Source organism: Ictalurus furcatus, chromosome 13 (genome assembly GCF_023375685.1).
Source record: "Ictalurus furcatus strain D&B chromosome 13, Billie_1.0, whole genome shotgun sequence".
Taxonomy (NCBI): Eukaryota; Metazoa; Chordata; class Actinopteri; order Siluriformes; family Ictaluridae; genus Ictalurus; species Ictalurus furcatus.
The window spans coordinates 17,399,994-17,426,942 of record NC_071267.1 but is presented as its reverse complement, the minus strand read 5'-3'; the positions used below and the strand labels follow the sequence as shown (position 1 = coordinate 17,426,942).

Below are 26,949 nucleotides of genomic sequence, written 5' to 3'. Positions count from 1 at the left end.
AAAGAATAATATAACCACTGGCTGGCCTGAGCAAGATTTAGATTTAAACAAGCACCAAGCAGAAATTTCCATGAAAAAGTAATGAAAATAAGCAATAAACGTGGGATAAACTTTGGGTTCATGGCAAAGTCTACAGTGTATATTACAGCGTATAGAGATATTTACTTAATTGTTTCTCAAAAGTCTTAAGTCATAGCTATGACACATTTTGCTTTTCAGTCCAAATATCTAGTTAGTTGTAACCAACCACATTTACCTTGTGTAAATAAATATCAACATCATAAAGGCTGTTTTGGACCTGAAGAGACAGAAGCAAGTGAGAAAACTAAAGTATTCAGTAGACAATGGTAAGCTCCAACATGGTTAGACCAGCCTACCGGCCAATTTCTTTACAAAGTATTACAGCACAACAGTGTACCAGAGAGTACTGGTGCAATTTTAAATGAAAAAGGATGGTCACACGACATATTGATTAGAGTACAGTAGGTACACTGGGATGTCTTGAATCACAAAAGACACCATGATGTAGTGTCAGTTAGACTCAGAGCAAATGGTGTTGAACTGAAATCAGTACTCACATCTGTGTTAAATTGACATCTCTGTATTTATGATTTGTTAAGATATATGACAGGATATTCAACGATATGGCCAAGATGTTAATCTGTTCCAAACATCATCTGAGTAGAATTCTGGTAGGTGGTTCAATGCTTTGGGTTTCTGATTCACATCCAGGTGGGAGTTGGATTACTTCACATCCTGCAGCCATAATAAAGGACCATGAAAGGGTATGATGCAATATAATGGCATATCTCTGCTTCCATTTGCTAAAGTAATGAGCTCCAATAGACCAACACTGAGAGTAGAGATTAATGTGAAAGTGAGAATAGGTTTGTGGCTGTAGACTAGGTAGGAGTTGAAGATATTTGGAAGGCAGATAGGCTTTGGAATCCAATCCATATGTAGATACTATACACCATAGTCTCCTTCACTCACACAGAACTTTAAACGAGGGACACAGAGGTAGTATTCACCAATCATTGTACTTCACAATACCATGATATTCTGATAAACCATGCAGCTATAATATCATGCTAAAACCATGAATATTAAAAAGTCAGACTGTGGTTTCTTGAGTAGGAAAGCATGTCTGGCGTTCTCAGGCCCCTCGCAAACAGGATTGTGCCAAACTAAAATCAGATGAAATAACTAGTGTTCAAAGACACACAATTACTGAAGACTGAACTCAGGCTTTCTTCTCTACTGGTCTAGTCTGAACCTATAATTTAGTAAAGCTATTTTAGAACGCTTGCATTGTCCTGTGGTCACTTGGGTCTATACCATCTTACCAGAACAGGAAATGTCTCCATAACCAAACAGTGCTATGAATCGGCCCATTCCTCAGGCCTGTCTGGTCTGAACCCTCTGATGACCCCCACACCAATTGCAGCTGACACATGAAACCAAGCACCAAAAGGGATTTTTTAAAAATATATATTGGGTTCTGTGTATTTGCTTTTTTTTTTTTTTTTTAGCATGGTGAAATATAACATATTAAAGCTACTTCCAGTCAGTGTGGATGTTCTCTGTGTTTGGGGTTTGTTTGAATGGGTAATATGAATGATAAACAATAATGAAATATGTACAATCCCCATAATATATAAATAAATAAAAAATACCCATTTATTTCTGATGAGGTAAAACTTTTTTTTTCCCCCCAACAAATTGGTTAAGAAGAGTTTTAACAGTCTTTTAAAAACTTTTTAATAGTATATGAGAAAAGAATCAAACGAACTGTCTGGAATCCGATCACAATGAAAGGAACTGCTCAAACTGCTCTCCAATTTCCAGCCACACCATCTAATCTCTCCAGTTTTTCCTCCGGAAAAAACTGGAATGAAGAAAGGAAAGAGTCTGATTCATACTACAACAGCCTCTTTGTTGAACTAAATTGAACATTCATTGAGTACCTCTAAATTAAACCACAAACATAAACAGAGTAGGTACTGAACAAAGCCCAAATTTAATTAGGCCTTAAATTAATAAATGATTCAACAGAATGCCGTCAAAATATGTAAGGGCTCTGGAAACCCCAAACTGTCCGAACACCCCCTCCAAACATGCACCCACACACAGTTATACAATAAACACACAAAGTGGATATTTGTAGTGCCATGGTGGTTTTGCATACTCACCCACCACATTATATGGCAAGTAAATACCTTTAAAGCGACAAGCAGACCTCCCATGATCCACTTCTCCTCCTCCACTTCCACCTTGACCACAGCAAATCCTGAAGCAACTGGGTTTTCCTGAGCAAGCAACCACACTAACGCAGAACAGATGTGCATAGGGTGGAGCAGAGGCTGAGGGGTGGGGAGGGGTCGAGCATTAGAGACCAAGAGAAGGAGATGTGCTTAAACTTCTGCCCCAGCTGGGGCATCTGGATATGGTAAAAAAGGAAGAAGCATTTCATGGAGGGGGATGATGGGGCAGGGGGGCTGCGTTTAACATGTAGTGGTGTCTCACCTCTGAACTGACTTCTGAACTGCTGCCTACATGTAGTATGGGGATTCAAGCTGATTCACTTTGATGTGGTACAGGCCCACAATCTCATACAGCGAACTGCTATAGCAAAGCACTCTGTAGCTTATTCAGGATGGGCTTCTCACACTTAACCCACCTGCAATGTCTATTTTATGGAGTGAAAATAGAGCTGAACCTGAACGCAGCTGATAACCGTACCACTTCATTTTACTTGATAAATTTGTGTAAAATAGAAATGGTCTTTTATTCGGATTTCACTTACCGTTTATGGGATTTTTTTCAATTGCTCTACATTATGTCAATAGATTTTGAATATGTGAAACAATTCTCTAAGTCTATAGAAATAAGACAATGCACATTATTAACAAATGTATTACTTGAGCTAAACCACTAATGAGAGCAAAGCTGTTTGGACTGTGAGAAAAGCTGATTCATTACATGGATTTCAGTCTTAAACCATGGATTTGAAGTTCACTATTGTGGATTACGATGTTAATGAAGAAATACTCTTGGTAATACTTTACATTATGGTTTCCTTAGCTGACATTATTCAGTACAAACTGTGTAGCATTAATACACCACAAGTAACATTTACAGAACACGCGCATAAATGAATTTTAAATAAATAAATAAATAAACAAACAAACCAGATGAGCCAAATAATCAGCACTTGCATTAACCAATAGTTGTCACATCTATAAGCAAACAAATACCCACAGTGACCAGCGTGAACAAAACCATAATTAACCAGGTGCATTCTGTTAACATTTTACCAAAAAGCTATATATATATATATATATATATATATATATATATATATATATATATATATATATAAAATATGTGTGTGTGTGTGTGTGTGTGTATTAAATATGTCACCTAATTTCAGTCACAAATTTACAGAAAATGGATGATGGATGGATGGATGGATGCAACCTAATTTTAATAATGCAGTAAATTATGTTAGTTAAGTGACTGAGCCACACACAGGTATACAGTGCAATAGCCAGGTAAATAAATAACAGCTTCACGATGGTTCACTTTATTTAACTAAACAAGAATGTCAAGAGACACTGTTTTTAATAGACCACTGTATTTCTGTAAACTTGTTGGTAAATAAAGAAATTTACGATCAGAGTAGTGAAACCACTCTTAATTTGTAAGTTCACTAGAGCTTTTTATTCATAAAAACTGATGCTCCTGATAAGCAGTACTTAAATTGGTGTCTGCAAGTCACTTTTTATTTCAGGTTTTACTACCTTCTGTATTGGTTAAGAGCTATTTTGGGTTTGTGTGTTTGTCATGATTAGCTAGGCAAAACTGCACAGATGCACCCTGCCAGTGGCAGTGTGTGTACAGCTTTCATCAACCAATCTGAGCATTCAACGGGTTTATTTAAGAAATAAATTAAAAAAAAACAATGACCAAATATACACTTTGTATTGGTATTGGACTTTATTTTTGGCTGGGGAAATGTCACCTGTTGCTTTTGGCAGATTTGGCAAGACTTTTTATGACAAAATATGATCATAATTGAATACTGAAGATGCACACAAGGAACGACAATACCAGGTGTGAATGATTCTCCTTCGCAGATCACCCAAGACTAATGTTAATACTGAGTCTGAACAGGGCTTTCCTGTTCTCCATGTACACATCAGACATCTTGGCTAATTTAACATGACAACCACAGACCATTCGTCTGCCAACTATGATGTCAGACCATTTCAGAGAGAGAACTGAGAAAGGAGATTCCTGTTTTATTAAAGAGAGAGGCCTAGAGAGAGTTAGAGAGATAGGAAGACAGAGAGAGCGAGAGAGAGAAAGAGAGAGGGGGGCAACTCAAGCCACATAAGAAATATAAAATTAATTCTTGGAAATTTTAATTGAACGTCCCCATGAACACTTCAGAATGTCACTGGATTTCACTGTTCTCAGATATTATATGCAAACAACTTCGAACAACTTTGCAAGCTTCTGTTGCCAATTCAAGATTCATGGTGACAGGCCTTAAGACAAGTTGTGTCCTTTGTTCACTAGCGTGATCTGTCTCTTCTCAGTCAATAAAGCACATGCTCATACCATAAAATATAAAACATGTTTGTGTAGGGAATCAGAAAATAAATAAAATTTGATCCAATGCCATTCTAGCATTGTAGGACAGTACTGAATTGGGGCATTCTCAGTACAGTATGTACAGTACTTCATTTGTACTTGTACTCACCTCATGTGTTACAGTGTGGTATGGGAACTGCTCTGTTGCAGATAGGAAGGCCCTTCAGTGTGTGGGTAAATCGGCAGAGAAGCTTATTGGATGCAGTCTCCAGGTAATCAGTGACACATACATCAGCAGATACAGGAGTAGAGTCTCCAGCATTATGAAGGACTCCTCCCACCCTGCCAACAGACTATTTGTCCTTCTCCCCTCAGGAAGGAGGTTGCGCAGCATCAGAACTAGGATGACCAGGTTAAAAAACAGCTTCTTTCCAGAAGCTGTTGGACTATTAAACTCTGCCACACACCAGAACTGATAAACTGAATGTTTTTTTCCATGTCTTTTGCTGTGCTGATAATTTCTCAGGTTGCAGTGCGTATACAGTGGGGGAAATAAGTATTGAATGCGTCAACATTTTTTTCAGTAAATGTATTTCCAATGAGGTTATTGACATGAAATTTTCTACTAACATCAGTATTAACTCAAGAAATCTGGAAATGGAGTAGAAAAAAATAGTAATGGAGTCTTGCGGGGTGAGCATGAGCAGTGGAGTGCATTGCCTGTTGTTTTCTCTGTGACGATGGTACCTGCTGCCTCCAAGTGTTTCTGGAGCTCTTTCTGAGTGGTCCTTGGCTCTTGGGCTACTCTTCTGACTCCCTGGTCAGAAATCTTGCGAGGAGCCCCTGTGCGTGACCGGTTGATGACGGAGTGATGTTGCCTCCACTTGTGGATAATGGCCCCAGTGGTGCTTACTGGAGGATTCAGAAGCTTGGAAATACGTCTGTATCCGATTCCATGAATATGTTTCACAACAATAAGGTTCTGAAGAGATGTGTCTTGTGTGACACCTTGGTAACGAAAAGCCTTTTTATAGACCATCAATTTACTTACCCAGCTGATATTAATTTGCACAGATAGCGGGTATACTTACTTACGGATTTCAGCTGGTTCCTTGCCTTACATTGCCTTGGAGAACTGCTTTTTCTTAGTGTGTTCAATACTTTTTTCCTGTGTCTTTCCACTTTATTACACATAACTTTATTTATGGACTTTAATGTTGTGAATTCTTTATATTTCCGGATTTCTTGAGCTAATATTGATGTCTGGTGAAAATTTCATGTGCATATCCTTATTGGAAATATATTTACTGAAAAAACATGTTGACACGTTCAATACTTATTTCCCCCTCTGTAAAATATTTAAATAAATAACTAAAACCTAAAAAGTAACTATTTAAGTACAAATAGATAGGTGTTATAGTTGTAATTTTAAGGATTATGTATTTTTATTTTGTGTTCTATAGTCCTTTTCTATAGAAAATTCTATAAACTTAAATCCAAGCAGGAAAATTCTGGAACATTTTAAAGGTCAGCAGCTACTTGCATCCCACTCTACAATTAGAGTAATTGCCCAAAATGAAGGGTGTTCAACAGTCACAGAAAAATAAGACTATTCCTAATGAGTGCTTGTGTAAAATATACAGAATACCCGTAAAGAAATTCCATAATATATTGTACTGTAGAGCAACATATCTTTACATGTGTTCTGGTCATACTTCTACATCAGAGAAAAGCTCCCTAGTGTCTATTCACTCAATAGAAGGTTATTGGCTCACCTACAGAGGCTCTGTTGTGTGTTTTGACATGTGAGTGCAGGACTCTGAAATGTTTACAGTCTGGTCTGTGCTCCAACTATCACGGCACTGTAAAAAGCACACACACACTTAGCAGCGTGAAATAACATTAAACACTCTGAGACACAGAGGAGCGCATTTCTGCAGTAATAGTCTCAACAATCTAAAACGGTGTATGATTATACATCAAACTGCTTTATTTAGCAAACACAGGATTATTAACACTGGACTTGAATGAGGTCACCCACATTCAGCTTCAGTACCAGGCACTGCCACCCCCTTCTCCATTTCTCTCACTGTAGCTGGGGTAGGTATGACCCAAGTGATGATACGGCAAGAAGAGAGACCGTTTAGATTAAGTTCTTATTCTGGATGAGAGGCAAAGTGATAATTCATGTCTGGAATTTCAAGATCTCCACATACAATGCACATGCACACATGGGATATATAATTCAGTTTATATCAAAGGAAAGTTTGGAAATAAGTGAGAAACTTAGAAAGCTTTACACAGCTCGGAGGGCTGCGGCTCAGCTGTGTGTACAGAGTCCAGGATCAAATTCCAGGACATCTGGACAGTTGATGGTGCATGTTGGTATAGTGTTATATTCACGCAGCTGCTTAGCACTGGGCCGTGCATTTTCACTGACAAATTTACCTATAGCACTGTGGGAAAAACCCTGAGCTCACGAAACACTAAACCGCCAGTAAAATTCAGATTCTTATTATTTAGTTTATGCAAGAAGGAAAAAAAGTGCAAAAAAAAAAAAATCTAGGAAAGCTAGGAAGAAAGAAAGAAAGACTTTTAGAAATTAAGTGTTTATTACAACACAGTTTAAATGTGTTAAAATGAAGAAAGAAAACCATACTGGGGAGCTTACCATATTAAATCATCATATTACACTGCTGCTGTTACGAAACGAGACTTGGACAGGAAGTAAGCGCAGGAGGGAAGTCTTTATTTGATGCTTAAACAGAGGACATGGAACGGAAACACTAATTGAACTAAAGCTTGAACACTCCTTAAACTAAGACATGAATGTTCTTTAATCTAAGACATAAACCCTCCTTAAACTATGGTAGGAGACACTCACCTAACTTAGGCATGGCATGAACACTCCTAACTATGGCATGGCATGAACACTCAACTATAGCATGGCATGAACACTCAACTTGCTTGGCTTGGTGTTGTTTTGCTGCAACTCTTTAGCTTTGTCTCTCTTAGTCCAGTCCCGATTCGTGTGGGTTGATTCAGTTTAGTTCAGGATAATGCCGCGCCCCGTGCACAGCAACACGAGGGGTTTAAATAACTAACATGATTAATCTAAACCAAAGACACCTGGGTTAAATCAAGGACATCCTCAAACAGAAACTAGAACTCGGGCAGGAAGCGAATGAAAACAAAGTCACGTGAGCCGCATAGCAACCGTGCCGCAGTGCCATCTGCCAGCGGTGGCGTAACAGAACCCCCATCCAAAGGCGCTGCTCCCGGAGCGCCAAAAAACCCCCCTCCAATGGGGGTCCGGGGCCACCGTGAAAGCTGCCACTCGCTGCCACGACGGGGCTGGAACGCTGGGCGCCGCCCACAGCAGGGCTGGAACGCTGGGCAGAGTCCCCAGCGGGGCTGGAACTTGGAGGGACTGGACCTGGACTGGAACTTGGAGGGACTGGAAGGCTAGTTGACTTCCTCTGCGAAGCAGGAAAGCAGAGAGACGTCCTCCTCAGCCCAGGTAAACAGAACGGTGTACTCAGCGGTGCAGGAAGGCAGAGGGACATCCTCTGCGGGGCAGGAAAGCGTGACAGCTTCCTCGGCTGGGCAGGGCAGCGGGACAGAATCCTCGGCTGGGCCGGGCAGCGGGACAGCCTCCTCGGCAGATGAGACCTCCCCGTAGGTCTCCGGCTGGAGCTCCGAGGTCGCCGGCTGGACAGCCTCCTCGGCCGGGTTGACCTCCAGGGGGAGCTCCACAGCAGAGACCTCGCCGTAGGCCTCCGGCCGGAGCTCCGAGGTCACCGGGTTGACCTCCAACGGGGGCCCAGAGGTTGCCCTGTTAACCTCGGGCTGGAGCTCCACAGCTGAGACCTCCCCGTAGGTCTCAAGCTGGAGATCTGAGGCCGCCATGTTGACCTCAGACGGGAGCCCAGAAGTTGCTATGTTAACCTCGGGCTGGAGCTCCACAGCGTCGACCGGAACCTGAAGCGATGCTGCTGCTTCTATCCGGTCCAGCCATGTATAATGGAGGTGGAATGGCCAGTCCTCCCTGTCCATTACTTCGATTCCCCTCTCCAGTACATCCAGGCTGTTTGATTGCCCCGGCTGCAATAACTCCTTCAGAAAAAGTTCTGAGAACTGGGTGACGTCATAGAGGGCACTGGACCCTGAACGGGCCAGCTGCTCTGCCCAATCCCAGGCCGGGCCATAAAACCGGGATACTAGGAAGCCCAGCCACTGGGCCGCCAGGCTTGCAAAGTATACCTGGCTGTGAAACAGGAACAGCAGCGGGTGGGATCCCCACCCATACGTTTCCAGCGGGAGTTCAGCGGCCATCCTCTGTGGACACTGCACGGACTTGTACTGCGGCGAGTAGTCCGAGCGCCTTCCGACCAGGTGCTCTCCTGCTACTTCCCTGCTCAGGCGCGGCATTCTGTTACGAAACGAGACTTGGACAGGAAGTAAGCACATGAACTATGGCATGACATGAACACACAACTTGCTTGGCTTAGTGTTGCTTTGCTGCAACTCTTTAGCTTTGTCTCTCTTAGTCCAGTCCCGATTCGTGTGGGTTGATTCAGTTTCGTTCAGGTTAATGCCGCGCCCCGTGCGCAGCAACACGAGGGTTTAAATAACTAACATGATTAATCTAAACAAAAGACACCTGGGTAAAATCAAGGACATCCTCAAACAGAAACTAGAGCTCGGGCAGGAAGCGAATGAAAACAAAGTGTCACGTGAGCCGCATAGCAACCGCGCCGCAGTGCCATCTGCCGGCGGTGGCGTAACAGCTGCTCACATTAAAAATTTTTTTTTAAGCCTAATAGGCTATACAAGGTGTCCCAAAGGTCTCTACACATAATGGAAATTAACACTTTTTAGCAAAATGTAACTTTATTTACAAAACATCCTGTACACGATTGCCATTTCTTTATAAACACACATGGAGTCGTCGCTATCAGTGTGTTAACACATCTGGTGGTATGCATGTACTTGAATGTCCATTGCAACCTTGTGACAGCTTCCTAATCCAGCCAAGAAAATGACTTCAATTAGTTCTTCTTTGTTAAAGGCATCCTTAAAGGAAAAAATCAGAAAAAATCTATAATATAAACCAAGTATGAGAAATTCTTGAAGGCATTTTGCTAAAAAAAAAAAAAAAAAAAAAAAAGTGTTTATTTCCCCTATGTATGGAAACTTTTGGGACACCCTACATTTGAACATATTTGTCTTAAAAACTAACCACAATATCTATGTTAAATATGATAAGAATCAACATCAGAAATGTATTTCATCCTATCATCAGGAGATGACACAGGTTTGAATCACAACTATGCCTCAGCCACCATGGTCCAAGAAACCAAAATTGACCATGCTATCTGAGTGGAAGGGATGACAATAGTCTCCGCTGTCAATCAGAAAAAAGCTAGCCAGTCATAGGTGTCCATGAGCTCATGTATGCGGAAGAGGGTAGTTAGCGCTTTCCTCTGAGTGTGTTCAGCTGCCATATGATGTAGCAGGAGCAGTAGTTTGTAAAGATGCAGTGGCAGGCTTCACATGTCTCAGAGGAAGCATGTATTATTATCCTTCACTCTCCCCAGTAGTTAGCTGTCACATACAGTAATAGTAATCAGCTAGGTAGTGGAAGGCAATTGGCAAATTTCAATTGTTAAAAATCTTTACAGAATGTTATGCTGATTGCTCAAAGAAATGTAGAGGTATGTACATAGAGCACTGACTAAGATACAATGAGACATTACTCAATCATGTGTGTTATTTTCAGGAATTAGCCTCCTCTTCACCGCCCTTAAAACTACTGTTTTCCATTTCCTAGAATTACCCTTAGTGAGTAATCAGTGTAATCCCTACTTAGGATCACACCCAAACACCATATATCATTAAATACACCCTTCACAGTCTATACTCCTCTCATGCCAACCAATCTCCCTGGCTCCAGTTTGTAACAGTTTTTATTTCAGCAGCACACTGAAGCATTTTTATCTGCATTCCTTATCCCTTTTGTCATCTGCTGATAAAGTCAGCAAAGCAAAGCCTTTACACTGAATGTAAACCGAATATGAGTTAAAGTAAGCATTCTATTTTAGCTGCCATGATATCCCCACTGTTGTGAAGGGAGGGGATTAGGAATATTGTTTTGAGTGTGCTCGAGGGGGAGGAAGCAATGAGGTAGACTGTTCTTTAGTCCAAGTGCAACATAGTGGTCTGTGGCCTAAAGGCTCCTCCAGTGAGCCAAGGCAAAGTAAACAACAGAGAAAGACAGACAGAGTGAGAATAAAGCAGAGCAAGAGTCTCCGTCTCCATTGTGACATTTTACCCTCTTGGTGTAAGAATAGATCATATTTTTGAAAGGACCATATTTGTAAGGGTGAAAGAAATCTTAATGGAAAGTTATTTTTTTCCTTTTGGATTATTAAGTATAAATCAAGGAAATTATAATATGTATGTACATATTTTTAAGACTACAGTGATTAAAAGTTAATCTTGTTAAAAGTTAATCTTAATCTTAGAGTTAAGTGTCAGAGCTGCTGCAAAGATTGAGCCTGATTCATATAGTGAATATTGAATGTTGGGATGAGTAAATCTGGAACGCAAAACAGACATAGTGTATATAGTTGTTTTTTAGTCTTAACTTAACTCACTTAAAGCTGTAGTATGTAACTTTTGCGGATTTGGAGAACTCTGGTAAAAGACAATATGCCCTTTCTCTTTGCAGATTAACATTCTGCAAACATTATACATTAACATTCAGGTAGCATTTCCATAGTGTATAAAATTGTGACAGTATTTTGTGATTATGTATTCAGCTTTAATCAATTGCATTTTAACTAACTATAATCTACGACTGCTGGAATAGACATATCATCAGTTTTTAACTGACCATATACATTCAAAAACATTAAAATGTGTTCCAAACACAAATTAAGAAAAAATAAATTTATAAAATGAAATAAAATAAAAATCTCATTATGTACACAAAATATTTGAGTGGTGTGGGAATGGGAGAGTTTAAATTGTTGGGGTCAGGGACGAGTTATGAAGTTATCTAACCCATGATTAATGCTGATCATATACAAAGATAAGAGATAGAACAGTGTGCACTTAAAGTAACCAGCACATGGTGTAAACACACTGGTCTGAGTCTGCAGGAATTCACAACTCTCACCTGGACTGTTTTTCAGTAGTGTGATCTGAACCGGAAAAATGGCTGATGCTTCAGTTCCATGCTTATTTTCATTCATAGACTGTATGTCATAAAATTCCTAAAGTTGCAAAGTAAAAAATGGAAAGTTCCCAACAGACAAAAGATGGAAAAGTTGACTATAAAAATTCTTGAACCGCAAATAAGGCTAGTATTTAAACCAGTCCAAAAATGGCCAGATGTTTACTCTAGCAATCAGTATGACCATCCAAGTGTTCATAAAATATATGCTGTATTTTTGTAGCTATAGCTGTGTAAGGTGGTCTCCATTATGAGAAGAATTCCAGCAGAGTACCTCTTTAATGCCCACTTTAATGTCAGGTTTCTGTGCAAGCAGCTCTGCTACCCGCTCTACATCCTCCTGCTGATCGACTCGACTGCCCCATAAAGTCTGTGAGCCACACTGCAACCCGACCACCAACACTGCCTGAACGACCTCTGTTTCTACTCGACTCTCTCTTTCATTACAATGACCACCTGCGAGATTCAGGTTTTTTTCCATGAGGAAAGAAAGAAAAATACACTTATTCAATGGCGGTTATTAAATGTTATTAAATAATATATAGGAGTAGAAAACCCATTTTGCACAATGATATGTAAAATAAATAAATAAGAAATCCTAAAGAATGCCTCAGCTGTGCCTCATACCTCATCTCAACAGTCATAATAATAATAATGGAAGAAGATCAAAAACCTCATTTCCAGGTTATTCTCTGGTTACTCACCATAAAGCCTGTTCCTGTACCATTCAGTCCCTTTCTGCTATTGTAGATACCTTCTCCCGAAACCTGGGAATTTCTTTGTGCCATTTAACCAACTTCTTTCCAGTGTCTCCAAAACTCCCATGACCACCAAATCCCAGTTACCATAGTATTGGAATGTTGCCTGATAGCCCCAGCATTCCTGTAGATAAAAGTGGAGGGAAGTGAGATATCCAAGCCCTTATCATCACTGAACAGAGGCCATCCTACAGACCAGAAAACTATAAATATAAACAACAACCCAGAGCAGCATAGCATCTCACTGATGCTCAGGTAAGACATTCTGATCCGGAGAAAATGTTTCTGTAGTGAAAAGGGGCACCTCTATTCTATTCAAGTGTCTTAGGTACTATATTTGCATCAAATTATTATCATTATCATTCATAGTTTGTTGTCACCAATAAGCCCAAGCATAATTTGGGTACTTTCATATTTTTGTCATACACAGAAAAAGCAGAAATGGGCATTCATGTTTAGAATTTCTTTGGAACTTTCAGTGAGGTCCCACCCTCAGGAACATGATAATTATCTAGTCCCGAAAATCAGGTCTCTAAAGACCAAATCATTTCTCCACAAGTCTGGCCACCCCACCTGCACAAAGCCACATCAATTACAAACTAAAATTGATTAAAGTTCCTTTCATGGGAAAGACTCCACGGGGGGAAAACCATAGGAATTACGCAAGGGTTGAATTCTTGATTACGATTGTCCGATTGTGTTTATTTATTTCTCTCTAACAGCACAGCTCAGAATGTAGTGCCAGCTGCAATTTAAATCACAGGCTTTTATTAATGCACTCATTATAGTATGTTATCATTTAAAATAAAGGACGGTGGATGGTGGATACTCCACATAACCTAAGCCTAATGAATGGAAAAAAAAATGAAAAATGAATTCAACAAAGAAAAAATTATAATTGTTGATTTGGTGATGTTAATGGAGACAGAATTTTCTATCAGTCAGTAAGTTTTCCACCATGGGAGTTTCTCGGGACAGATGACCAGCTTTGTTTTTTATTTATTTATTTTATTTTAACTTCAGGAGAGAGAAAAAAAAAAGACGCTGGTGAGATAAGGAGTATATATATATATCTGGTATAACAAAAGTGATATCAGGAACTAACTTGTTTTGCAGATGTTCCACAGCATTAAATGCAGCTATAAACTGATTAAAAAAATAATAATAATAATAACATGAAAATAAAATGTAATCAATGGCAAATTGCTGCAGTGTAATTGGAATAGACCACCTCAGGAAGTGTTGTTACAGATAAAATAATCACTGCAGGGTGGTAATGGACACCACACTGTCACAGATTATTTTAATACAACAGAATACCCCATTGTGTTTTATTCCTTAAATCATGTTAGTAATGTTTAGGTCTTGTTTGAGTGTGAAATGTGTGTCATTGCTGAAGTATGTGACCCATGACCCAACATCAACCAAAACTATACATATAACCTGAAGTGGGGCTTACAAGGTTTAAGGACTGTTTGAGCAGTGTATTAACCCCTGACTTCCCCTGTTGTAATGTCTTACTTTTATAAGCTGGTCCATTCTGTCTTGAATGAGAGAGAGAGAGAGAGAGAGAGAGAGAGAGAGAGAGAGAGAGAGAGAGACTGACTGACTGTAATAAAGCTGCATCAGTTCACCAGTAACTGAACACTCTCATTATAACAGTCCAGAGGGAGGAAGCGATTTTAATGTGAGGCAAGAAATGGAGAACACTGCTATGACAATATTATATCAGAACAGAATTTACATGGGAGAGAACTGAAAGAACAGAAACTCCCAGATAACAGATAGCACCAGTCTGGAATGACCCCTTAGTGTCCTTTATACACCCATAAAAAGTTTCTGAAAACAAAGACAAAGGCAGTAACTGAAAATAGAACAAACAAGCAGGATTTCACATTAGTGGCCAAGCAAATTAAACTCTTACACATAGTTATAGAAAGAGAGAGAGAGAGAGAGAGAGAGAGAGAGAGAGAGAGAGAGAGTTTTCATGGCACACACCCATGTTTTGGTTCCTTGGGCTGTTGTGAAGGAACTGGCTTGATGACAGAGAATGAAATGGAACCAGCTAGGATGCAGGCCACGAGTAATTGGACACAAAATAGATAGATATTTTGTTGTTTTGTCTTTGTTTTATGGCATGTTGGATTTTAAAAGAAACCATATCTGGACAATCTCAATCTTAAATCTTCATTAAGGGTGTTGGGTTACTACATAACTTTATTCAACAATTGAGAATTGTGATATCTGATTGCACTGGCTCTCATTGCTCTGTCAAATAAAAAGGTCCTGCCTAACATTAACAACCACTCAGATTGTCCATTCCTCAAATAAAGTCATATATAACAAGAAAGGTTCACCAAATAGCTCACGAAGTTGAAGAGGTTACTACACGAATAAACAGATTTAAAAAAAGTGATGATATTTTAATAAATGTCTAAACAATATGGATATTAATTCATTCAAATGACTCAATAAACAGGATGTTGTTTAAGGTTTCTGATTTCTGAAAGTATCTGAAACCAAAAGTTTTAAGTGGAAACAAAGTATAATGTTTAGTAATGGGTTAAACCACTGTTCCATTGTTGTGGTCCTTTATGGCTGGCCAGATGTTACTATTGATAAGCTCACAAATGTTCCTACTTTTTATGTTTCCAACAGTTAATTTTGAGGATCCTTGAAGCCTATTGCTGCACATGTTTGTGGTCTAGTTTTAAATTTTTTTTTTTAATTATCCAGATGACTTACTCAAAAATTTTATTATACTTAGTACATAAAGTAATAGCACATAGCTGATGAAGAATAAGCTGAGTGGACAACTTAAATGTATAACATAGATCCCTTAAAATGGGGTCTATGTCTATGTACGGGATCGATGTAGGAATATGTATCCAAAACGCTTTTGAATAAACCAAAGTATCTATTTAAAGCAGACAGTATCCAGTTTGGCATATTCATTGTTCCATCTCAAATCCCATGTTCTGTAGTAGAGAACTTTACAGACTGCATCGTAGTTTTGGTTCATTTGAGGATGACATAATTCACATTTCATGTTGGCAGTTTTAGTGATATTAACATATACATAATAATGACATGCAATGACATTTTCCCACCCAAGCTGTTCATTTTTTTATAATATGTCTTCTGATGAAATTTCAAAACAAAATGTTGTACGGCATCCTGCTGACTGAGAAAAAGCCAATTTGTTAGTTAATAATCAGTAGTTAAAGTCAGTATCTAGAGATTGAAAGCTGAAATTTCGCAACAGACCCAAGCATATAATTTATCTGATAATACTACAAGTTGGATACAGGCCATTTAACTTTAAGTTTGTTTTAAATGGGTTACAGACGAAAAATCGGCAACCATTTCAGCATCTTTATCATGGTGCAGAAAGCAAAGTCCCAGAGTCCCAAGAGTCCTAGATAATTACTTTCAAATAAAGAACATTTCCAGTCAGACTAAATACAGAAGAGAACCAAAATTCCTACAGTTTTAAAGGGAGCAAAGAGAGCAAGAGAGTGACCTAGTTAAGCCTACAATCCAGCCACTCACAAAGGCCTTTGTAATTGCTATTTCAATTCTTTGGGACTCCTCACCAGAGCTGTCCTGAACCACTCCATTCAACCTCAAAACTGAAAAAGAAAAATTCATTTCATCAGCTAAATTCAGCTTATTCAGGCTCAGGCAACTTACAGATGAGGAGTGTGAGGCAGAGAGCACTTCAGTAAAACAGCTGAAGTAAATATCCATATATTCACAATAAAAGAGATGCATAAGCTTTCACACCAGGGAATAAGTCAGTGCAATGTGACTGGGAGACATGCAAGAATGATGCTAGTCAGAGTAAACACATGCGGTGAGTCTCCTGAAGTTCCTCCCTCTCTAGTAGCCTTGCTTTCATCCTCCCTCTGGGTATTTTAGGAGCACAGTAAATACAAAAAAAAATATTTCCTTACCTTTGGCTCATCTGACTCCCTTACTACACGATAAACAGTATTATCTCCATTTTTATCGCCATATCAACAGGCGGTTGTGTTTTTAACCGGTCAGTGTTAAGCAACATGATCTTAGGCTTGCAAATTCATAACAATTCTTATGAAAAATTTAGGAATGTTATGTTTAGGGTCAAGGGAGGGTATATTTTCTTATGACTTGCTGAAATCCAAAAATAGTGCCCTTATTTCCTTGAACAAATGCAATTTTTTTTCATAGGATCAGATAGAATTTATGAAGCCATTTTCTAAATGCATTTAGAAAAATTATTTCCGCAAGGGTTCCTCACATAGTTAATACTTTGAGGTGTTTCACTAAAGGTGTTCTATGTGCTATCCTCTATTATAGAAGTACACATCTGTGGGACAAACCAAAGAACACTTTAGGGTTTTAAATGTAACCCTTCAATTTTTTTTTTTTTTTTTAATTTTTTACCTGTATGCATGTCAATGATCAGGGAACAGAAAAAGTATTTTACTGAAATAAGAGTAATTGTTTTTTGCAATATCAAATATTCATATTTATTTTTCATTCATTATGAATCAACCCTTTTTCTGCACTACAACACCATCTCAGCCATTCTCCTATTCTCTCTGCCTCTCTTTTTCTCAATAGCTCCCTTATAACGACCTTCTACTTCTTGAATCTGATAGCCATGTCAGAGCAGTGGGGTAACTCTGGGCAGTAGCTTCACACCTCTCGCTCTCTCCTTCCTTCCATCAGCAAGCATGTGTGCTGATCGGGGTGAGGGTGGAAAATTCCTGAGCTGTAAGCTAGCTGCACTCCTGGGCTGCCTCCCTCCTAAATTAAAGGCATGTGTGGAATCTTGAGCCAAGGTTCTGACAGTGAGGCAAGAGAAGAATAGCAGAAAGATGAGGAGAGCACTCGAGAAAGGGTGGATAATGAGAGAGAAAGGTATATCTAAAGCGACAGACGTATTAAAATGAATGTGAATGGGAAAATCCACAGATGGGGGTCAGGACGGGTTGGAAATCAGCGATGCATTATTAATTTTGAGGGAAAGCATTAAAGGATAAGGACAGAGGATAGACAGGGAGGGAAAGAAGCTACTCCTTGGGGATGGAGAAGTACATGTCCTTTAGTTCTTCCTCCAATTCTTTGCACCTTTTCTCACTCCTTGGCTCATTCTCCCCAACCAGCGGCCCATGTGGGAGAAGGGAAGGGTGTTAGAGAGTGCAGATGTGAATACCCCAAATGCCAGTTTAATAAAAAGAAAACAAATCTGGCCCACTTTCTCCAGCCTAACCTGGCCTACCCAAGGGGAATTAGAACCTGCTGCAGAGGGGTCGGAAAGAAACTTCTGGAGCCCTTCCAGCCCCTAAGTTCAACCTTCTCATCCCCACCAGCTACCTAAACACAGATGTGTAGGAACACACACCCTAGAAAAGCTCTGTGTGAGTGTGTGAGTACTCCTTACCAAATAAACTAGTCATATTTGCTCTTGGTTTACTAGCAAGACTCCAAACTTTTGTTCCAGAGCCTTGGTTGATTTAATCAATTGTGTCATTGATTACTCAGACCCAATGCAATAAAGCACAACTATTTGACTGCTTAACTCTGATATAAGTTATGAGTTTGTGTAGTTTATTAGTCCCAGAACCAGGAATAACTGTAGATAAACGCTTCTAGTGCCCACATTCCAGATGACCCCAAATCACATGCACACAGGTACAAAGTCATACTCTTTCCCAAAAATCCTGTAACACCAGGAGAAACATTTTTACTTCAGCAACCGGTTAAGACAAGAATCTCAGAGCACTACCATTAAGAAAACAGGGAAGGAAGATGCTCTGTCACTGTTGGATTAATGAACATTGTGGTTTGTAAACCAAGAAATAACGCAAATTATTACACCATAGCTTTGTCCCTTGGTAATGTCAATAGCAAAAAGGCACCAAGTAAAATCTGGAGTTTCAAATTTGCTAGAGGCAGATTCCTAGAAATGTTTAAACCTTTAAATGTCAAAGCAACATCAAATGTCATTCAAGCTTCAGTTGATTCATCCAGCATCCAGATGATTAAGGCAACAATGCAGCAACATATTTATTTATTTTTTTTGCATTTTGCATTCATAGCTTCTCTAACTAGCACATATGGCACTATAATGTAGTGTTCTAGTCAGCCTGCTATTCTTTTTTCTTCTAGTTGAGCTCCAGAAAAATAGAGGATATAGAGGATACCTCTAATTTCAGAGAGAGTGACCTTTTTTATGGTACAGGGAAGTGGAAAACACCCATCTAGCAAAAACACCTGAAGAAGAAAAACCTGGGGCTACATGTTTATGGAGTATGATATTTGACCTCACAGAGGGCAGCAACCCGGGTGGTATTTTAAACATGTGATCTGACAAACTTAGACATTTTTATTATCATGTCACTATGAAGAGTTTATAGAATGTAGAAACCCTTAAAATAAGGAAAGAAAAATGAAGAGACATTTATATAGTTTGGGAGAAAGGTAATGAGCGTAATGAGTGTAATCAAACTGTACTGAGACCTGCTTAAGTGTTAAAGTTTTCATGCAGTGGTTAACTACATGCTGGTTTTATTCTACTATAAGATGACTGTGTGATATGTCTGTTAGCTAATCAGTCCTGCCTTGCCTCCAGAAAACCAGTTACCAAAGATGAATGAATAAACAAATTAAGCAAATGAAAGCCACCATTTTTCATTGTAATTGTATAGAAAACCCTGTAGTACATGTGTATGGAGATGTATTTTCAGATGTGGTTTTGTTTCAAATGGTACATTCATCATGGCAATGAAATATGTTCCCACTTTCTTTGCCCCTTTGCCAATGATGTGCCTCTATTTCAGTTCCAGACAGACAGCACTAAGGACCTTGTTGTTCATGTGACCTTAATAGCCCACACCTGCTCATTTACCCTCTCAGTCATTCCTGCTGTTTTCTTTACTCACACACTCTCTGCATCCCTAGTCATTAGGAACATCATTAACAAATAACAAGCTTGTAACAGCACATTATCAGTCATTGTACTAAATAGTGGTACAGGAAACACTTTGTTGAAAATGAATGAATGAATGGATGGATGGATGGATGGATGGATGGATGAATAAATAAATAAATAAAGAAACCCACCACTCATCTCTATTTTTTTTCTTCTTAATTAACCCTCAGAAGTCTTTTTTGTGCCAATTTTTAGATAAGCTGTTTTATATAACTTCTTCAGAAATGATGATTGGTATATGGCATGAATAACAAAATGTACTACATCCTTGATCAAAGGTCTTATTTGAAATGTAGTACAGCTTCTGCCTTGACAATCAAACAATTAATACATAAAAATAATACTTAAAAAAATGCTTAGTGCTGGTTTACAATTCAATCAAAATGACAAAAAAAAAACCATACTGTATCTAATTTACTGCTAAACTGTGGATTTTCAGTCATGATTTCATTCTTGATAAGCCATGGATCTCTGTGACAAAATGCAATTCAAAGCAATTCTCAAACCAAATGATATCTAAATGATTAAGCAGTATGCATGATATTACATTTCATGGTGCAGGCCATTTAAGGGTCATTTTAATCTTTATATTGCCATTGCCCTTAACAGATTTTAATGTGTGCCTCAGAACACCTCCATCAGTATCATAAACAAATGCTCTTAATCTTTATACACTAGAAAGTTATTGAGCAAAGCTGTACCAGCGTCAAATGCAATGACGCTGTTTACTATTTTTGTTTTCTTTTGAGTTCTAAATCCCAGGAGATCAACAATTTCTGAAATAATTAAACCAGCCCATCTTGCACCAAAAATTATGCCATGGTTAAAGTCTGTTTTTTTCTCCACTTTTCTCCATTCTGATGTTTAATGCAAACATTTACATTTACATTTATTCATTTAGCAAAGGTTTTTATTCAAAGTGACTTACAAATGAGAAAATACAAGCAAAGCGATATATCAAGCAGAGAACAATACAAGTAGTGCTACCATACAAGATCTATTAATTGAGCTCTAGAAGAAGCAAAGTGCGCAGAGTAGAGGTGTAAGTGCCAGAGTAGGTTTTTTTTTAGGGGTTGGTTAAGTGTTCACGGAAAAGGTGATCTTTAGCTGTTTTTTGAAGATAGTGACAGATTCTGCGGTCCGGATTGAGGTTGGAAGTTTGTTCCACCACCGAGGAACAGATACTGTGAAGGTTCTGGAAAGGGATCTTGAGCCATGCTGAGTAGGCACTAGTAGGAACATTAACTCAAGATTGGCTGATTTGGATAATTGCATCAATGAGCAGGTCCACAGGTGTTTCTAATAAAGTGGTCAGTGAGTGTAAAGGCATTACAAACAATAGTATGTCTAGTTATGATGTTTGAAGGAATGATTCTGTAACCAGAAAAAAACACTTTTTATTGTCTTGTGTCTCTCATGGCAGAATTTGTCTGACTGTTTCTAGTAGTCATGCAGCAAAATTCTATAAATGGCTATAATACAGTATGCATCAGAAATGCTGAAATTGTGTTTACAAGAAAAGATGGGCCGCAAGCCGCAGCTGGAGTTTAGACAAACCTCCCCACACAGACAATGCTGGGACTTTACATAACTGGTGTGGGACTGTAGGGAGGATCTCTGATGAAGGCCAGACCTGACAGAGCTCACTTTGTGTGTGTCTACCCACGTATGCATCCGCACTGCCTGAGACGATGCGAGTTATAATTGTCCTTGCCCTCAACTTCACAGTTCAGCAACCCTCCATTGACACCATTTTTCCATATTTTCTATGCTTTAAAGGAGTAGCTCATGTTTATGCAGAACAAAAACAACATATAACAGTTAGGTAAAATATTCATAGTGCATATAGCGTAGTACAGATTTATCACATGGACCTTAATGAAAAACTTTTTTTTTTATTAAAAGCCTGTCACTTAAGTACAAAATACACACACACAAACACAATCTAAGCGGAATCGTTACAGGTTGGAAACTAGAAAGGAATCCGCTTTATGCTTCTCAAAGTTCAGAAAGGAAATTTAGCATGAAAGATGAAATTAGAGCCTACAATTGGGTCATTCGCTAATAAAAAACAAGGAAGACGGAGAGATACCACCCTAGTACTACTATCCTAATGCTTCTAACAGACAGATCTTGCTCTTTATAGTTCCAGGAATGGGTGTCATTACTTACGGATCCACAACCACAAGTAACATGAGCTCAGAAGGGCCTGTGCAGAACTTTCAGAGCTGACTAAATCTGTTGCTGTTGTCTGAGGATGTGGAAGAGAGGGAGAGAGAGAGAAAAGGCAAGAAAGCTCAAAAGGAAACTTTTGTGCATGTGAATGAGTGCCCATATAATTTGAGTTTATGAGAACAGCGTTGGCAGTTAGTCCTTAGACGCACACAAACACACACTGCATGTCTAGTGCGAGTAAAAAATGAGCTGGTTTTATGAAGACTTATTCAAACTCATATTATTTCTCCATCTTGGCTGCTCAGCCCCCACACAATCATTCTGAACCCTCCATGGCTGCACACACACACACACACACACACACACACACACACACACACACACACACACACAACACCAGTATTACCAGAGCTATGGTTTTTACAGTGGTTTTGGGTTGGGCATTTTTCATGTCATATTAGTTCTATTCTGCAAATGCATGCATATCCAATTGCACATGTATGGATTGTGGTTATAATTAACATGTAAATTATAAGGCGTATCCTTTAGAAATAAAATACTGCAACTACAGTAAATGAATGTGGAAACAAATCTACTTTTACTGTATGAACGTCACCTATTATGCTATTTATGATGTAGTCCTATGTAATAATACAAAAATATTTCAGGGCATTGGTCAAAGAACTAATTTTAACAGTATGCTTTTAACAATACTGTTGTAAACATTACAACACCTTTTGCAATAGTATTGGACATTAAAAGCAATGTGGGTTTTTGCGGGGAAGATTTTGAGGTTTGGTATTTGTTTGGTTTTGTCGCGCAGACTTGGCAACCCTGCAATGCACTCAGATTCAGATTAGTCCTCGAATCATTAGCACACTGTGCATCTAAAGTGGGTTTATATGGAAAAAAAAAGAATTATTCAGTATTTATATAGCAAAGTTCATTTTTAGTTCAAAATCTCAGCGTGTGTTACATACAAATGACTAGAACATTAAAACAAAGTATTTACAATAAAAGCTATTATATTGACCTACTACAAATCATGACACGTCTGTGTACCAAGATACATGACCCCAAAAACAACTAAGTCAAGTTAAACGGACATGTTTTTAACTTGGCTTTAATAACATAGGCTGGGCTATACTTCTTCAGAAAATCAGCTTTAAGCTTTAATTACGCTGACCTTTGAACTGTTATAAGCAAGGCTCTATAGTTCAAGTTAATAGACAAATGTAAACTGAATAAGATTGGGGTAACCCACTATTTGAATTAAGAAATAAACTCTTCAGAATAAAACGCCAAAGATATATACTCCAGTAACCTCCAGGAACCTCAGTAGCTGAATTGAACCCTATGATAAATCTGTATTCACTCCAGGTCTGAATGATAAGTTGATCCATATTTGCTCATCCTATACTAGCACTTTCAGGCTGTTTCTCTTAACACACCTCTTCCTTCTTCTAGCTTTGATAAGTGAGGTTAAACTTAAAAGAAAAAGCAATGTGTAAGCAACACAAGCTCTAATCAGAGGTGGGTGTGTGGTTGACATTGCCTTGTCAACATGACCTTGACCCCTTTCCTATGACCAGACACCCTGTATGTAGCCTTTACACCAACATCACAGGACACAAAAGTTCTGTATGTGTGTGATCAGGGTTTAGTTGTTTATTCCAGTGCTCATTAGGACTGCACATTGTGCATTTGAATGGAGAAAGGCCTGTCTTTGTAAATCAAGCCTAGCTTGAAGCCATGTTGATGCTGTCATTGCGTCCTCATTGTTAACAGACAGAGACCAGCACAGAACAGAATGATATCTGCATCATTCCTGAGAGTTATGGCAGCGGTGCCAGGCTCCTATTATACCTTGCTGATGTAGACAGTTTCTACAGCTTCACTCATTATAGTACACAGAGTGGTCCAGTGTTAGTTATAACTCTAAGACAACGTGTGTGTGTGTGTGTGTGTGTGTGTGTGTGTGTGTGTGTGTGTGTGCATGTCTAATGAAAAGCCTGTTAAAAACAACAAGGCTGGATTTTCCATCAGATTAGTGAGCTAATCGCTACTGGCTGACTGGCTGGCTCAACCCTCCCAGTAAGGAAAAGCCTCAAAAACACGTTCAGGTCTTGACTCTCACGAAAAGACAACTCTGTTGTGTTCAGAATAAACAGGAAAGTCACTGAAGACAGAATTAGGAAAATAGCATCTAACATCATCTAACATTTAACAGTAGTACAAATATATAATTATATTGCATATTACTATATATTTTCACTTTCATTAAAAAATAATAATAAACTTATTTAAAAAAATACCACTGACACACAAGGAAACAAACCAATTTAATCTACTGTATTGAAAATGTTTGCATTTACCAGGCAATAACTTGACAACCCCCCCCCCCCCACCGACAGATTTACCCCACAATTTAACCAGCAAAAGCTTCCCAAATGCTTGCATTTGAAGTTAAGACCAAAATCCCACTAAGATGGAAAAGAAAAGGCCATTTTCATTACATGCTGTTTTTACTGCAAATCCCATGTCTTTTTTTTTAAACCCTCAAGCCACCTTCCTAAATTCTTTCAGGCTCAAGAGAACGCTGAAGCCAAGAAAAGAGAAAGAAATTCTCTCTTCTTTTTTTTTTTTTCATATTCCAAGTTCAACTCCTTCATCAGACTGATGGCCTAAAAGCCAAGGATCAAAGTCCCGACAAACTCACAGTTTCCAGAGTAGGTTTTCCCATAAGTCCTGCGTAGCAACCTTAACTCTTTTTCTTCATGTTATTCTCTCCTGCATTGATTCAAGAGGGGCTTTGATTGGTGAACTGCAAAGGGCTCAGTAACAATGGAAAGGAGATGATGTGGTGAATATGGTTGGAGAATTGAACTGAGGTTTCATGTAATGATCAAACATGGCATGATTTGCCCTCGAGCTGCTCTTACACCAGGCTTGGTCCTATTTCTTTATAATGAGTAGCATGTGGTTCTCAATCATATTATGCAACCAATGAACCTTTGAAAAATATACTTCAAAACAACCACAATAAAATACAATCTCTCTCTGAGACACATTATCGATTTGGCATCTGAATCGAACACAAATCACTACATCAGTCATTTATGCACAAGTTTACTACTTCAAAAACTTTCTATTTTTTCAGTGGTTTAGCTTTTTATCTCACCATTCTTCATGCCATGTCTCTCAGGGACCCCAGGCTCTCTTCTCACCTTCCAGGTCAGTTGAAGTGCAAAGTCACTCTTCAGTTGGTGTTAAAGTCAATAACTGCACTCCTTCATTGCTCATGTGGTGCTCCAGATGAGAGGAGCTGAAGAGAGATATTTTCAACTTTATTCTTTGACTCTTGAACTTGACAGGCGTGGGGCGAACAAGCAGACGTTTGAAGCACACTCCTACACTTAAGCAGGGGCAGGGCTTCTCTGTTTTTGTTCTCTCCTATCATCACTGCCTATTTACCCCACTCTCTGTCCACGCTCTAGACTATTAAATCATTTATTTTAGTCTAGAATGTCTGTATGCTCCAGATTTCAGCTGGCCTCTGTGTTTATGCCGGTTTAATCTCTAGACCTGATCATAGACAGGCTCTATTCAGTTTGGTTATGCACAGGACATTTATTGCCAAACTCATTATAGCATTCTTTAATATATAGTACTTGGAATTTCAAATAATGCATTTGCAATGTTGTATGATGGGGTTGGGAGTTTGAATCCTGCCTCTGCACTGTGTGGGTTTGCATGCTCTCCCCGTCCTTTGAGGGCTTCCTCTCGGTATTCCGGTTTCCTCACCCAGTCCAAAGACATTGGCATCTCTAAATTGTCTGTAGTGTGTGAATGGGTGTGTGATTGTGCCCTGCGACGAGTTGGCACTCCATCCAGGCTGCCCCCTGCCTTGTGCCCCGAGTTCCCTGGGATAGGCTCCATGCTCCCCCATGACCTTGTGTAGAATAAGCAGTACAGAAAATGGATGGATGGATAGATGGATGGATATTACTGTGTAGAATCAGGGTTGTTGTTGTTTTTTTTAAATGCAGCATGTGATGCAGAACCAGAGAGAAATTTAGGATACAAGCAGCTATTGTCAGCATCTTCTACAACGAACCGAAAGATGTCCACCTCAGCACAGGATATTAAATGTTTCACACCTAAACATATAGATATGCTAATATTCTCAAACAATGTAGCATTAGATTTTAGATATATTATGACGGAGGTAAGGATATTAATAGCACTAACATAATAGTAACAAAGTTGTATAAAAGTACTATACTGCATAAATTACTATTAGTACAAAATTTTGTAAAAAAAAAAAACAAACAAAAAAACTGCTATTCATATAAATTACAATTTTGTATAAAGTACTATTAGTATGAAGTACTATATTGTTATTATTTTAATGTTTAAGCTAGTTTTTTAATGGCTATTGTATATATTTTAAACACCAGAGTTTTTATGTTTTTAAAAGACATCTTTGTCCATCTCTAGGTTAGTTTGAAAGAATTCCTTTATAAATATGGCTGTAAGTAATAACTAGATTCTAAACATTCTGATTTTTGTTGTTTAATTAATATATTTTGGGCTATGAAAAGCTATTTATTTAAAATGCTGATATAAAACATTAAGATAGCAGTAATTATTTTTAAAGCAATGCCTTAGAATAATCTTTTTTGTTCCCTAAAGATGGTACTTTGATGAAAATAATAAAATAGAGATGGCACCAATCTGATACCCAGTATCTATATCGGGCCGATAGCAGCAAAAAAAAAAAAAAAAACGTGGATTGTTTATCAGAGAAAACATGTCAGATATAGGATCCTGGATCAAATGTTAAAGATTGGAATTGGATTTGGAAAAGAAATGAATTTTTAGAACTAGAAAGGTTTACATTTATAGACACTCAATTGTTCTATCTTTTGTTACGATTGATTTCATTATATTAAACACTCTATACTTTCTTAAATTTACAATGCAAGTGATTTTTGTGTGAAAGTTTAAAGCTTGGAAGTTTTTAAAGAAAAGAATATCAAATGGATATCAATGTGAGCCATCGGTATTGAATCGGAGAAGAAGAAAAGTGCTGTCATGCCATGATAAAAACCAACTTTAGGTCATGATCCAAAAGACCTTTCAGTACACAGCTCTTCCACCATCTTTGTTAGCGCCTCAAAGCTGTAAATAAC

At 38.6% G+C, this 26,949-nt stretch overlaps 2 protein-coding genes across 2 annotated transcripts in view; both read right to left on the bottom strand.

Moving 5' to 3' along the window:
* jcada (junctional cadherin 5 associated a) overlaps window positions 1-2,209 on the bottom strand; it is a 32,521-nt gene extending 30,312 nt beyond the window's left edge. Inside the window, exon 1 of the mRNA XM_053639231.1 lies at window positions 2,193-2,209. The gene's annotated coding sequence lies outside the window, so the exon portion shown is untranslated. The remainder of the gene's footprint in view (window positions 1-2,192) is intronic.
* A 3,761-nt stretch (window positions 2,210-5,970) lies between these two features.
* LOC128616618 (uncharacterized) lies at window positions 5,971-26,926 on the bottom strand. Its single transcript, XM_053639236.1, has 3 exons — window positions 24,936-26,926; window positions 12,114-12,721; window positions 5,971-9,047 (listed from the first exon to the last, which is right to left on the bottom strand). Exon 3 carries the CDS (start codon window positions 9,028-9,030, stop codon window positions 8,065-8,067), a length of 966 nt encoding a protein of 321 aa, XP_053495211.1. The 5' UTR covers window positions 9,031-9,047; window positions 12,114-12,721; window positions 24,936-26,926; the 3' UTR covers window positions 5,971-8,064.
* Between the last annotated feature and the right edge of the window lie 23 nt (window positions 26,927-26,949).